The 16101-nt window shown below is 43.6% G+C and overlaps 1 protein-coding gene across 1 annotated transcript in view; it reads right to left on the minus strand.

Moving 5' to 3' along the window:
* Positions 1-16101, minus strand: part of LOC122671809 (probable methyltransferase PMT6) — a 79628-nt gene that overhangs the window by 16694 nt on the left and 46833 nt on the right. The window contains exon 3 of the mRNA XM_043869256.1: positions 15548-15837. Coding sequence (XP_043725191.1) covers positions 15548-15837 — 290 coding nt within the window. The remainder of the gene's footprint in view (positions 1-15547; positions 15838-16101) is intronic.

Genomic DNA, 16101 nt, shown 5'->3' on the forward strand with positions numbered 1-16101 from the left:
CCCTCAACACCACCACCAAGAGATGAACACTCCCCCTGAAGAGGTGACTGAAAATACGGTATGGTTTCAAAGAAATGGACATCTTTGGAGAGAAGCCACCGACAAGTAGGAGGATGATAGCATTTATACCCTTTGGAGGTGGAGGAATACCTAAGAAAGATGCACTTTAAAGCCTTAGGATCCAATTTAGTGCGGGCAGATTTGCTAATATGTACATAGCAAATACAGCCAAACACCCTTGGAGGAAGAGAAAAGGAAGAAGACCATGAGGGTAAGACATTAAGAGGAACCTTAAAGTTCAAGACACTAGACGGCATGTGATTAATAAGAAAGACAGCAGTGAGTAGAGCATTAGACCAAAAGGTTTTTGGAACATGCATGGTAAACCAAAGGGATCTAGCCACTTCAAGGAGATGGCGATTTTTTCTTTCAGCCACCTCATTTTGTTGTGGGGTATCAACACAGGCCAACTGATGAATAATGCCATGGTCAGAAAAAAAGGTTTCCAAACCACTATACATATACTCCCCACCTTTGTCAGAACGAACAATTTGGATCTGAGTTTGAAATTGGGTATACACTAACTCATAAAAATTTTAAATGCAACATAGACATCACTCTTGTGTTTCAAAAGGTAAACCCAAGTAACCCAAGAATAGTCATCAATGAAAGAAACAAAGTAGCGGAAGCCACGCAAAGAGGTAACAGGGGAAGGCCCCCAAACATCAAAATGGATAAGATGAAAAGGTGAAGTAGATCTATTACCATTAGATGCATAAACTGTTTTACAACTTTTAGCAAACAGACAAAGTTCACAATGAAAAACATGGTTGACAGGAAAAGAAGTAAATAAATGTGGCAACAGTTTCCTCATAACAGAAAAAGAAGGGTGCCCCAAACGACGATGCCAAAGCAAAATATCCTCCTGAGTACGTCCATCTTCTTGCCCACAAACATAGGACTGGGCTTGCACAACAGGGGAAGCACTAGTCTCCAAAACATACAAGCCGTTAGTTTCACGACCACTGCCAATCACCCTCCTCGTCACCAAATCCTGAAAAGGACAATGGGTAGGAAAGAAGGTGACAAAGCAGTTCAAAGATTTAGTCAATTGGCTAACTGAAAGAAGGTTAGTGGCAAAGTTGGGAACATGAAAGACAGACTTCAAGGGTAAAAGTGGTGTAACCTGAATATCTCCCTTACCAGAAATGGAAGAGAAGGAACCATCAACAATTTTTACCTTATCTTTCCCAGAACAAACAGAATAGGAATTATACAGCTGAGACCTACTAGTCATATGATCCGTGGCACCTGAATCAATGACCCAAGGTGTGGTGCCGGAGGAGGAAGAGGCCTGTAGTGCAGTGGAAGAAGGAGTAGCAGAGGAACCATCCAGGTGGGCCACAATCCGGCGAAATGCAGCAATGTCTTCTTTGGAAAGAGAGGACGGATCAGATTCAATGACTCCAACATGAGCCTTAGGCCCCTTCTTCCGCTGTCCCTTCAGTCCCCCAGAGGAACTAGGAGGGGGCTTCCCATGGAGATCCAAGCAAAAATCCTTCGTATGCCCAGATTTGCCACAATGGTCACATAAGAATCGGCCCTTCACAGCTCCCTTAGCAGCCCCCTTATCAGCTCCTTTAGTGGAGTCCTGAGGGGTGGAAGAAACAAGAGCAGAGCGCTCAACAGTGGGAGTAGTCCCCATGGCACCCCTACGAGTCTCCTCACTCTGTAGATATCCACATACCTCCTCCAGTGAGTGAAGACTTGGTCGGCCAAGGATTTGTACCCGAAGAGGCTCAAAGACCTTCTCTTTCTCAAACAACTGGTGCACCTTGACCTCATCATCAAGACACAACTGAAGATCTCTATAGTGATCATACTCCTCCCACAGGCCCACAACAAGACTATAGTACTCAAAGATGCTTCTATCGCCCTGGCGCAGGCTAACAATCTATTGGAGAAGTTGGTACACCTTTGTAGAGTCCCTAACCCGATCAAAGATACGGGCCACACTGTCCCAAATGTCTTTGGCAGTCTCCTTGCCCATAAACCTTCTTCCAATCTCAGGCTTCATTGAGAAAAGAAGCCAAGCCATCACAAGAGAATTCTCAGTGTCCCATTTGGAGTACCCTTGCTCGATAGGAAGAGGGGCCTTGATGCTACCATTTATGTACCCCATCTTCCCCCTACATCGAAGAATCTATTTTATGGATCGGGACCAATCCAAATAGTTGTGGTTCTCAAGCTTGGCAATAGGAAGTTGGATATTGGGGCTCTCAAAGGAAGAATGCAGAGAAGGAGCTGTTTCCACAAGGGGTAAGGGTGTTTCAACATTTCTCTCACCCATATTTGATCTCAAATCAGCCACTTAAAAGGAGGAAGCAGCAGCACTTCAAGCAAACAGGTTTGTCTCAAAACAGTAGGCACAAAAACAGGGCAAATAATAGCCAAAAAAGGCTTGAAACACTTGTAGAATTTCAGAAAATACTCAAATAGCAGCGGAGTAAAGATGAGTAATGCTCCTTACCCAAAAACGATGCAAATGGACCATAAAAAATGGCCAAACAAAGCTCTATTGAAGAGCAGGTGCCAAACAAGGGCTCTAGCTGGCGGAAATTCTGGGCAGAACAGCCCAACCAAGATGCAATGGGAATGAATGGGTGTTTGCAGAAGGTTAAAGAGACGCAAAGGAGATCAAAGAGGACCCCCAAACGAAACTAGAGCACCAAGAAGCACTCCATTTGGATTCCAAACGAGAGAGAAACAAGTGGAGAAGATGACCTAACCAAAGTCCTTGACAAAAGAAAAAACAGTGAATGAAACCCTTCTTCACACTCCAAACTTCCTTCAAACACTTGCAAACAGCAGGATCAATGCTCTGATACCATGTTAGCTTTTAGAGTGGAAGAAGAAGAAGAGAAGAAATTTCAAGAGAGCAGCCACGGTTTTGGTTTGGTGTGTTATATCTCAAAACAAGAGACTAACATGCTTATATTGAAAAGAATATATAATTACACACAGGCCCTTGGCCTCATACAAATGACACAAAGAATACATAAAAGAGGGGTTATGTACATATATACCCCTTACAACTATTCTTAACAGCACAATGTTATGAAATCCGGAAAAAAATTCACAATCTCCAACAGAAGGATCTCTCTCTCTCTCCAAATATTTCAATACCCTTCGTGGTTACTGGCAAACATTGGACTATTATGGGAGATTCACTGCTACCTGTGAGATTGATACAATCGCTTTCACAAATGGGAGGATAAACTCCAAGTCTATGATTTTCTAGCAGGGCTGAATATGGAGTTTGATCAAATCAGGACACATGTTCTCAATCGTGATTCCTTTCCTACTCTTGAGGAAGCCTATGCCCTGGTCGGCTCAAAGGATAGTCGTCGTACTGCCATGGTGCACTCTGTACCGATGGAGCGATTTGCGTTATACACTATTCCCAGTATTCCTTCCCGTGGAGTACCTACCCAGGGCTCTTCTGCCCATGGGACTGATGGTTTACCCTCTGAGAAGCCAATTGTAAAGTGCGACTATTGTGGGAAAGAGCGTCATACAAAGGATAGTTGTTGGAAACTTCATGGCCGGCCCCCTCTTTCTCGTGGGTGTGGTTAGGGTCGATCGCCTAGTGCTGCTACCCATCACACATTCACACTACTACTGATGATACATCCAGTAATGCACCTCTCTCTTCTGATGAGCTTCACTACCTTCGTCGTTTGATGACCAGGCTTGAAACATCTTCTTCAAGGCCCTCTCCTAATTCCAGTGCTGCCTCTACTACTGTTCTCCCTCAGACCCATGACTCATCTTCATCTTCAGGTATATCTTTTGGTGGCCATTGTTCTATTCCCTGGATAATTGACTCAGGGGCCATCGATCATATGACTGGATCACCTTCTCTTTTTTCCTACTATTCTCCATTGTCAGGTAATGGTCGGGTTCGTATAGCTGATGGTTCCCTATCCTCTATTTTAGGAAAAAGGATCCATTCACTGTTTTCCTACCCTTTCTTTTTCCTCTATTTTACATGTCCCTAATTTTTCAACTAACTTGTTACCATTAGCAGCCTTATTAGGGACTTAAATTGTAAAGTAACTTTTTTTCCATCCCATTGTGTTTTCCAGGACTTGGCAACGGACAGTACGATTGGTTGTGGTAGGATGGATGGTGGTCTATATTTGCTTGAGGGCTCTCCTTCAACATCAAATGTCACATCTATTCCTGAGGATTCTACACAAGCTTTATCCGATCTTCATCAGTGGCATCGTTGGTTGGTCATCCCCCTTTAGGGACTTTATGTAAGTTTTTCCAGCTTTATTTATGTGGAATTCCGTGAATACTAGCTTGATCAATGTGATCATAACCCAGCCTTTATTTATAATATAATAGGGAACATTCTAGAATAGGTACAAGGACAAAAATACCCCTAGGACAGATTTACCCTTGGACCCATATTACAACACTCCCCCTTAAGTTGTTGCATACATATCAAACATGCCCAACTTGCTAACAATAGGAAAAAACAATTTTGTACCGATTCCTTTGGTAAGGATATCAACCAACTGTTCACTAGACTGAATAAATGGAATACAAATAATTCCTTGTTTCAGCTTCTCTTTGATGAAGTGCCGGTCAATCTCAACATGTTTGGTCCGATCATGTTGGACCGGGTTGTGAGCAATGCTGATTGCTGACTTGCTGTCACAGTAGAGTCGCATAGGAAGATCAGTACTCATCCCCAAATCTTGAAGATGCCCTTTGAGCCAAAGAAGCTCATAAATACCATGTGCCATAGCTCGGAATTCAGCTTCAGCACTAGATCGAGCCACAACAGCTTGCTTTTTGTTTCTCCAAGTAGTTAAGTTACCTCCAACAAATGTGCAATATCCAGATGTGGACTTCCTATCATCAGGACTACCAGCCCAATCTGCATTAGTGTACGCTTCTATCCGGAGATGGCTGTGTGGAGAGAACAATACTCCTTTCCCCGGAGCTGACTTGAGGTAACGGAGAATTTTGTAAGTTGCTTCCAAGTGAGAAGAGTGAGGATCATGCATGTATTGGCTGACAAGGCTTACAGCAAATGTGATGTCTGGCTGGGTATGTGAGAGGTAAATCAATCAACCCACTAACCTCTGATAGCTGCCTTTGTCCACTGGCTCACCTTCCTTACTCTTCAAATGTGTGTTGGGCTCCAGAGGGGTATCTGCTGGTTTACACCCAAGCATCCCTATTTCTTTCAATAAATCCAAGGTATATTTCCTTTGAGAGAGAGATATGCCCTTAGCTGAATAGGCAACCTCAATCCCTAGGAAGTACCTCAATTTGCCCAAATCTTTGACTTCAAACTCCGTGCCCAAATAAGCTTTCAGCTTCTGAATCTCATGTGCATCACTGCCTGTGATTACTATGTCATCAACATAGACAATCAAAAGGGTAACTTGCTGTCCCATTCTCTTAACAAACAATGTGTGGTCTACATTACTCTGCTTATACCCATACGCGATCATAACCTCGTGGAATCGGCCAAACCAAGCCCTTGGGGACTACTTCAGACCATACAGGGCCTTCTTCAAGTTGCACACTTTCCCCCGAGTCTCTGAAGAGGTAAAACCCGGGGGTATCTCCATGTAGACATCTTCCAAGTCTCCATGCAGGAAGGCATTCTTCACATCGAATTGTTGGAGTTCCCATCCTTGATTTACAGCACAAGAAATGATGACCCGTACAATATTCATCTTCGCTACAGGAGCAAAAGTCTCTTGATAATCGATTCCTTGGGTTTGAGTGAACCCTTTAGCGACCAATATAGCCTTGTATCTCTCCACAGAACCATCAGCCTTGTGCTTCACAACAAAGACCCATTTACAACCAATAGGCCTCTTCCCATGTGGAGGACTTACCAAATCCCAGGTCTGATTTTTCGCAAGGGCAAGCATTTCTTCATCCATTGCCTTCTTCCATTTTGGTTCGGCTATTGCTTCCTGCCAAGTGTTAGGGATAGAGAAAGAGGACAAAGAGGATATGAAAGCATGAAAGGCAAGAGTTAGAGAGTTGTAGGACACAAAGTTTGAGATAGGATGCTGAGTGCAACTTCTTTTTTGTTTGCAAACAGCAATGGGTAAATCAAGACTAGGATCAAGAAGGGGATTACCAGAAGTATGACTAGGAGCAAGATTTGGAGTAGGAACAAATGCCGATTGCATAGGTGGTGCAGCGGTGGTGGTTTCTTTCTCTTTGTACTGAGGGCCATCTGTAGGAAAATCAGTCCCCCGAGTGTATTTCTGCTTCACAAGTCTCTCCCCCTGCACCTGTTGCTCAATTTGTCCCATTTCTTGTTCTTGACTTGTAACTTCATCCTCTAGTTCAATAGAAACATCTTCAATGGTTGGTATCTCAACATCTAAAGGAGCAATCAGCGGGACCTCTTTATTACTTTGAGTCTCCCCCTGCAGAGGTACCGGCGGTGGAAAGTAAGCCTCCGACTCCCGAAAGACAACATCCATGGTGACCAACACCTTTCTAGTAGGAGGATGGTAGCATTTATAGCCCTTCTGAGTCAATGAGTAACCAAGAAAAATGCACCGTAATCCTCTGGTATCAAGCTTACCATGGACGTGGTGATTTCGTGCAAACACAACACAACCAAACACTCTTGGGGGCACCACAAAAGTGGATTTTCCAACCAACATATCCAAGGGACAGCGGCCACCCAAGACACGAGATGGAAGTCGATTTATGAGGTAAGTATCTGTAAGCACGGCATCACCCCAGAAACGAGGAGGGACAGACATGGTGAACATAAGGGAATGAGCTACCTCCAGTAGATGTCTGTTCTTGCGTTCAGCTACTCCATTTTGAGCGGAGTGTCAACACAAGAAGTCTGGTGTATGATCCCATGGCTGTCCAAATAGGAACGGAAAGCACCATACATATATTCCTTGCCATTATCTAAGCGAAGAATCTTCACCTTGGCATCAAACTGCGTCTGGACCATTTTGTGGAAGAACATAAAACAGTTGAACACATCACTCTTGCTATGCATCAAATATACCCAAGTCGTCCGGCTAAAATAATCGATCCCATGGTTGTCGGTGGCTGGCGGAAGTGGTGGAGGGGCTGGCAGTGGGTGGTTTTAGGGCAGAATGCCGAAAAAGAAAAGGAAGAAGAGAGAAAAAAATCGAAAAAATTTTACTTCCCATATCCCCAGAATATTTTTGGCTCTGATACCATGTGGAATTCCGTAAAAACTGGCTTGATCAATGTGATCATAGCCCAGCCTTTATTTATAATATAACAGGGAACATTCTAGAATAGGTACAAGGACAAAAATACCCCTAGGACAGATTTACCCTTGGACCCATATTATAACAATTTAAGCAATGTAATCCCAATAGTTTTGTTTGTGATGCTTGTACTTAGGCAAAGCAGACTAGACATACTTATCCCAATTCTAATAATAGAAGTTTATTTCCGTTTGGTGTGGCTCATTCTGATTCCCCACCCTTGGACCCATATTTTATCGATTGTTTTAGTAGCACTACTTGGATCTACCTAATTCATCAGAAAAGTGATGTGTCTCACTGCTTTAAGTCCTTCCATAAGATGGTGCATACTCAGTTTGATGCAAAGATAAAGATTCTCCGAACTGATAATGGGCGTGAATACATGGTGGGCGATCTCCAATCTTATCTAAGTGAGCATGGTATTATCCACCACACCAGCTATGTTGACACACCAGCTCAGAATGGGGTTGCTAAAAGTAAGAATCGTCATCTATTGGAAGTGGCTCGTTCCTTGCTGTTTGCCATGTCTGTTCCTCCCTGGTTTTGGGGTGATTCGGTTCTTTTGGCTGCTTACTTGATTAACCGGATGCCCTCTCGCATGCTTGATGGACGTTGTCCATTGGATCTTCTCATGGGTTCCTCTACTTATATTGTTCCCCCAAAGGTGTTTAACTGTGTCACTTTTGCACGCAATCATCATGTGCAAGGCAAGCTAGATCCCAGAGGGCTTCGCTACATTTTCTTAGGCTACTCTGCCACTCAGAATGGTTATAAATGTTACCACCCTCCTTTGCGCAAGCTATTTGTTATCATGGGTGTCGTCTTTCAAGAAACAGTTCCATATTATTCATCTCCTGCACCTCTTCAGGGGGAGTTTGGACCAAGTGAAGAAGTGCCTTTCATGATTACACCTATGGATCTGCCCATGACGGAAGATGATATAGAAATTGAAGATGGTGTAACAGGGCAGGAACAACTGCAGCCCACGGTTCAGGAGGAACCACCTTGTTCTCCACCTCAGCCCACTATTGTCCAGGGGGAGCAAGCAACAACACCTCTTATGTCTCCTTTAAAGGTGTCTGTTCGATCTCGAAAGAGGAAAAACAAGGAGCAAGACGTTAAGATCACAACCATCCCTTCTCACCAATCGTCGCTCCCAGAGTCAAGTCCTACATGTGCTCCACATTTGTCTGGTAAGTCTCTTCCTTTTAGTGACCCAACTCTAGATTTATCAATTGCAACTAGAAAAGGGAAAAGAATGTGTACTTAGCATCCCATCTCTACTGTGGTATCCTATGACTCCCATTCTCCTTTCTTCCATGCTTTTGTGTCTTCCCTATCGTTTGTTTTTGTTCCTAACAACTGGTAGGAAGCACTGGCTAATGCACTATGGAAAGAGAAAATGATTGAAGAAATGAGAGCCCTTAGCAAGAATAACACGTGGGAATTGGTGCAACTTCCTTTAGGAAAGAGAGTTGTAGGGTGTAAATGGGTGTTTGTGGTGAAGCACAAGGTTGATGGGACTATGGATAGGTATAAAGCAAGGTTGGTTGCTAGAGGATTCACTCAGACTTCGGTATTGACTACCAGGAAACTTTTGCACCGGTAGGCAAAATGAATACCGTTGGGGTGATATTATCTTGTGTTGTGAATCAAGGATGGGACCTTCAACAGCCAGATGTCAAGAATGCTTTTCTGCATGGAGAGCTTGAAGAAGAAATGTATATGGAAATTCCACCAGGTTTTGCTTCTCAAAAGACTCAAGGGAGAGTTTGTAAACTCAAGCGAGCATTGTATGGCTTAAAACAATTACCCAGGGCCTGGTTTGGTCGGTTTCATAAGGCCATGGTGTCTATCGGTTACAAGCAAAGCAATGCCGATCACACCCTCTTCATTAAGAGAACCTCTTCCCATATCACTACCTTGATTGTCTATGTTGATGACATTGTCATCACTGGAAGCAGTATGGAGGAATTGTTGTCCTTGAAAAAATTCCTACGTCAGAAGTATGAGACTAAAGACCTAGGAAACTTAAGGTACTTCTTGGGCATAGAAGTTGCATATTTTGATAAAGGCATTTCCCTATCACAAAGGAAATATACTGTTGATCTCCTGACAGAAACAGGAATGCTGAGTTATAAGCCTGCTGACACCCCTGTGGAGACTAATTCTCACCTTCGCAGTAAGGAGAGTGAACCAGTTAAAAAGTGCAACTATCAAAGTCTGGATGGGAGACTTATCTATTTGTGGAATTCCGTGAATACTGGCTTGATCAAAGTGATCACAACCCAGCTTTATTTATAATACTGAAATCATATGAAGAGAATACATCTAAGCAATGTGGGACTAAAACCCATATTACAACACTCCCCCTCAAGTTGGTGCATACATATCAAACATGTCCAACTTGCTAATTATAGGAAACAATAACTTAGGACTGATTCCTTTGGTGAAGATATCAGCCAACTGATCACTAGACTGAATAAATGGGATACATATTATCCCTTGTTCCAACTTTTCTTTGATAAAATGCCGGTCAATCTCAACATGTTTGGTACGATCATGTTGAACCGGATTGTGTGCAATGTTGATTGCGGACTTGCTATCACAGTAGAGTCACATAGGAAGATCAGTAACCATCCCCAAATCTTAAAGCAGCCCCTTGAGCCAAAGAAGTTCACAAATACCCTAGGCCATAGCTCAGAACTCAGCTTCAACACTAGATCGAGCCACAACAACTTGTTTTTTGCTTCTCCAAGTAGTTAGGTTTCCTCCAACAAATGTGCAATACCCAGATGTGGATTTCCTATCATCAGGACTGCTAGCCCAATTTGCATCAGTGTATGCTTCTATCCGGAGGTGGCTATGAGGAGAGAACAAGATTCCTTTTCCAGGAGATGATTTAAGGTAACGGAGAATTCTATAGGCTGCTTCCAAGTGAGAAGAGTGAGGATCATGCATGTAATGACTAACAAGGCTTACAGCAAATGTGATATCCGGCCGAGTATGTGAGAGGTAGATCAATCGGCAAACTAACCTCTGATAACTGCCCTTGTCCACCGGGTCGCTGTTCTTACTCTTCAAATGTGTGTTGGCCTCAAGGGGGGTATTTGCTGGTTTACACCCAAGCATCCCTGTCTCTTGTAACAAATCTAAGGTATATTTCCTTTGAGAGAGAGATATGCCCTTAGCTGAATAGGCAACCTCAATCCCTAAGAAATACCTTAATCTACCCAATTCATTGACTTCAAACTCGGTGCCCAAATAAGCCTTCAACTTCTGTATTTCTTGTGCATCACTGCCTGTGATCACTATATCATCAACATAGACAATCAGCATTGTCACTTGCTGTCCTACCTTCTTCACAAACAATGTATGATTAGCATTGCTCTGCTTGTATCCATAAGCAATCATAGCCTTATGGAACCGGCCAAACCAAGCCCTAGGTGATTGTTTCAGACCATATAGGGCCTTCTTCAGCTTACATACCTTTCCCTGAGTTTTTGAAGAAGTAAAACCAGGAGGTATCTCCATGTAGACATCTTCTTCTAGATCTCTATGCAAGAAGGCATTCTTCACATCAAGTTGCTGGAGTTCCCATCCGCGATTCACAGCACAAGAGATAATAACCCGTACAGTATTCATCTTTGCTACAGGAGCAAAGGTCTCTTGGTAGTCAATACCTTGGGTTTGAGTAAACCCTTTGACAACAAGCCTCGCCTTGTATCTCTCCACTGAGCCATCAGCCTTGTGCTTCACTACAAAGACCCATTTGCAACCAACAGGTCTTTTTCCAGGTGGAGGACTCACCAAATCCTAGGTCTGATTTTTTTCAAGGGCATGCATCTCTTCATTCATCTCATCCATCCATTTCTGTTTGGCTATAGCCTCCTGCCAGTTGTTAGGGACGGAAACAGAGGATAAAGAAGCTATGAATGCATGTAAAGTAGGAGTTAGTGAGTTATATGGCACAAAGTTGGAAATAGGGTGCAATGTACAACTTCGCTTTGATTTCCGAACAACAATGGGTAAATCAAGACTGGGATCAATAGGGGGCTTACCAGAAATCTAACTAGGAGCAAGACTTGGAGCAGGAGGAGATGCCGATTGAGTAGGATCAGTGGTGGTGGTCTCTTTGTATAGAGGGCCGTCCAGAGGAAAATCAGTTCCCCGAGTGTACACAATCTTTTCTTGTTGTAGCTGTCCCACTTCCTGTTCTTGACTAGTAACCCCTTCTTCGAATTCAATAGAGGTATCCTCTATGGTAGGTATTTCAATGTCTAGAGGAGCAATCAGCGAGACCTCTTCACCACTTATAATCTCCCCCTGCAGAGGTTCCGGCTGCTTAAAGTAAGCTTCAGACTCCCGGAACACTACATCCATAGTGACAAACAGTTTCCTAGTAGGAGGATGATAGCATTTATATCCTTTCCGGGTAGCAGAATAACCAAGAAATATGCATCGCAGTCCCTTGGGATCAAATTTGCCGTGTACATGATGATTCCTGGCAAACACTACACAGCCAAAGACTTTGGGAGACACAACAAAGGTTGATTTCCCACAGAGCACATCCAAGGGGCAGCGACCATCCAAAACACGGGAGGGAAGCCGATTGATAAGATATGTAGCTGTAAGAACAGCACCACCCCAAAAGTGAGGAGGAACAGCCATAGTGAACATAAGAGAACGAGCAACCTCCAGAAGATGGCGGTTCTTGCGTTCAGCCACCCCATTTTGAGCGGGAGTGTCAACGCAAGAGGTTTGGTGAATGATCCCATGGCTGTCCAAATAAGACCGAAAGGCACCGTCCATGTATTCCTTTCCATTATCGGACCTAAGAATCTTGACCTTGGCATCGAACTGTGTCTCGACCATCTTATGAAATAAAGTCAAACAGGTAAAGACGTCACTCTTACTATGCATCAAATATACCTAAGTCGTCCGACCAAAACAGTTAATGAAAGTGACAAACCACCGAAATCCAGAGCTAGACACACAACGGGTAGGGCCCCATACATCAAAATGTATCAAACCAAAAGGATGCAAGCTTGTATTGTCAGAAATGGGAAAAATGCTTCGAGTTTGCTTTGCCAAAGTGCAAGCATCACAAGAAAAATTATGTTTATTACATCTCTTCACCAAACTAGGAAATAAAGTGGACAAAACACTAAACGGTGGCTGGCCCAAACGACGATGCCAGTTATTCAATTCAAAGAGTGTAGAATCAAAATCAGAAGATGTAGGCTGAGATGTCAAAGCTGCCCGGGAACCGTCAAGCACGTACAGACCTCCAACCACCTTACCACATGCAATCGTACTGTCCGTTTCCAAGTCCTGAAATAAACAATGGGTTGGAAAAAATGTTACTTTGCAGTTTAAATCCTTAGTTATGCTACTAATGGAAAGCAAATTAGTAGTAAACTTCAGAACATGTAACATAGAGGAAAGGGTAAGAGATGAAGAACACTGTACGGATCCCTTTCCCGAGATAGGAGAAAGAGACCCATCAGCAACTCGAACCTTACTATGACCAGATAAAGGAAAATAAGTGGAATAAAAAGAGGAAGAACCAGTCATATGGTCGGTTGCCCCTGAGTCAATTACCCAAGAATCGGGCATGACCGAGGTGCAATTCCCACCAAATGAAATACCTGTGGAAGAAGGTGTATTGGGATTAGCAGGTAGAGATAGAGCCAAGGCAGCCATGGAAGGAGATACAGATGTCGAAGAAGATGAGTCCAAACGAGTCACCATATCACGCAAATTTTGCAAATCCTCCATAACCTGTGACAGAGAATGATCAGGCTGATCCTCAGTAGTTGCCTGATGAGCACGGGAATTATTGGACCGATTGGAACCACCCCTACCACGGCTGCGAGTGTCTGCAGGGCGACCATGAAGTTTCCAACAGCGGTCCTTTGTATGCCATTCCTTCCCACAGTAATCGCATTTAATGGGAGGTCGATCACCCGAGGACTGATCAGTGCTAGCAGAACGGGAAGAGCCCCCACGGGCAGAATGTGACCCAGAAATAAGAGCCGATCTCTCCTGAGTAACTGGGTGAACCATGGCTGTTCGTTGACTGTCTTCAGCCGAAAGGATCGCATAGGCCTGTTCAAGAGTGGGGAGAGGTTCCTGATTCAAAATATTTGACCGGATATGATCAAACTCAATATTCAGCCCTGCCAAGAAATCAAAGACGCGTAAACCATCTTCCCACTTGTGATATGCCGTGGCATTAACATCAGTGGTGGCAGTGAAGGCGCCCAGAAAATCCAACAGTTGCCACATCATACACATGGTATTGTAATACTGAGAAAGTGTCAACTCCATCTGTTTGGTAGAATGAATTTTTTGACGGAGTTCATAGAATTGGGCAGCGTTCCCAACCTGAGAATAAGTATCTTTGGTTGTCTTCCATATTTTCGCAGCCGAGTCAAGAAGAAGGTACCACCCAACAATGTCTTGGTCCATGGAATTAACCAAATATGACATGACCAAGAAATTAAAATTCATCCAACGATCCTCTGCAAAACCAGCCTCTGTAGGCCTGATCGTGGCGCCCGTGATGTAGCCAGACAAGCCACGGGAACCAATTGTAAATAAACAGGAGCGAGACCACATAAGATAATTGCTTCCATTCAACTTGATAGTGTTCACAGGAAATGGAATAAAATCACGTTGCGACGAACCATCAGATCAAGAAGAAGCATAGGTGATCTCCGAAGAGTCGAGCATGATGGCTGGAAAAAATCGCAAAAAACAAGGCCTCCAAAAATAATTAAATCATACGGAGGGAAAAAAAGGACCCTTGACGGGAGTCAACTCACCACCAAGGGTGGAAAAAAAAATAACGGCAAGGTGAGGGAGACCCTCTCGAGGAAAAAAAGAAAGGAAGGCGAGAGGTGGGGGGGCTGGCGGTGGAGGCGGAAGAAGGGGGGTGGCCCTGGGAGGGCTGGCGGTGGTGGCGGCAGGGGTGGGAGGGCCGAGGAGGAAAAAAAGAAGGGCCGGCGGAGGGAGGCTGGTGGTGGTGGAGGGCTGGCGGATGGCTGGCGGTGGTGGCGGAGGGCTGGCGGTGGCGGAGGAGGCTGGCCTTAGGGCAGAAACACGAAGGAGAAGAGAGAAAAAAAAGAAAAAAAGGAAAAAAAATTTAATTCTCATATTCCCGGAATATTGTTGGCTCTGATGCCATGTGGAATTTCGTGAATACTAACTTGATCAAAGTGATCACAGCCCAGCTTTATTTATAATACTGAAATCATATGAAGAGAATACATCTAAGCAATGTGGGACTAAAACCCATATTACAACACTTTGTCTTATACCCGACCAGATACTGCCTTTGATGTTAGCATGGTTAGTCAATATATGCATGATCCATATTCATCCTATTTGGATGTTGTCTACAGGATCTTGCTATATGTAAAGGCTGCCCCAGGGAAAGGTGTTCTCATAACCTCTAATAATCATCTTCGCATTGAGTCATACATAGACGCCGATTGGGCTGGTTGCCCTGATGATAGAAGGTCTACTTCTGGTTATTGTACATATGTTGGTGGTAACTTGTTCACCTGGAGAAGCAAGAAGCAGTCAGTAGTGGCTCAATCCAGTGCAGAAGCAGAGTTTTGGGCTATGGCCCATGGCATTTGTGAGTTGATTTGGCTAAGAGGATTACTTCAGGATCTTGAAGTGTCAGTTGAGGTTCCCATGCATCTGTACTCAGATAGCAAATCAGAAATTAGCATCTCCCACAAGCCAGTTCAGCATGATTGAACCAAGCATGTGGAGATTGATCGTCACTTCATCAAGGAATAGCTCAAACAGGGTCTTATATGTATCTCCTTTTTTTCCATCAGGTGATCAGTTAGCTGATGTGTTTACCAAAGGGTTTACCTGTTAAGAACTTTATTTCAGTAGTTAGCAAGTTGGACATGATTGATATCTATGCACCAACTTGAGGGGGGGGGAGTGTTGTATTTTTTGGTACACGGGTATAATGGTCCAGTAGGGTTTATCATGTGTTGTCCTAAGGGTATTATTGTAACTTGTACTTCTCCATCTTATTATAAATAAGAGTGGGCTTGTGTCTCATTGACATAAGTTCAATTCCCCAAATATTCCATCATTATAAAATTAGAATGACAAGTGCAACATGCGACTCAATCATAAACTGAGAATTACAGGACTAACACAAACAGATGTTTTCCACAATCACATATAGGAATAGAAAATTTTACCATTTTCATGCCAATCAACACGACACCGTGAACAGTGGACCATTTCAAATGAATTAGCGGGAAGTGGTAGTTGCTTTGTGGCTATTGCAGAAATCATTGCACCAATTCCTCGCTCTAAGGCAAACTGAATCTGATTCTCATGCCCATCTTTCGGAGCAAAGGACATTGTTTGAATGTCCAGTGGAAGTAGATAAGCTGAGAAACTGGCAACCCCACAACCAACATCAAGAACCTGAACTACCCCAGCTGAACGGAGATCACCTGTCTCATTAGTTGTCATATTTCCTAACCTGCACTAGGATCAGGATGCAGAAAATTTTGAACTTAACTAAAACAACTTGGAGATATTTCTACAACCACAACAATCACATGTAGCCAACAATAGACAAAATGAGGGCATGATCTAAGCAACAGGGCTTAAAATCCCATGAGTAGCAATTTTTGTCAACTGCGTCACATAAGGAAAACTAATAGTTGCACCATAGCATGTCATCATATATGTGGAAGTCAGTGATGCATTTTGCATGCTAAAAATAGCATGACACAGGATCCAG

Source organism: Telopea speciosissima, chromosome 8 (assembly GCF_018873765.1).
Source record: "Telopea speciosissima isolate NSW1024214 ecotype Mountain lineage chromosome 8, Tspe_v1, whole genome shotgun sequence".
Lineage (NCBI taxonomy): Eukaryota > Viridiplantae > Streptophyta > Magnoliopsida > Proteales > Proteaceae > Telopea > Telopea speciosissima.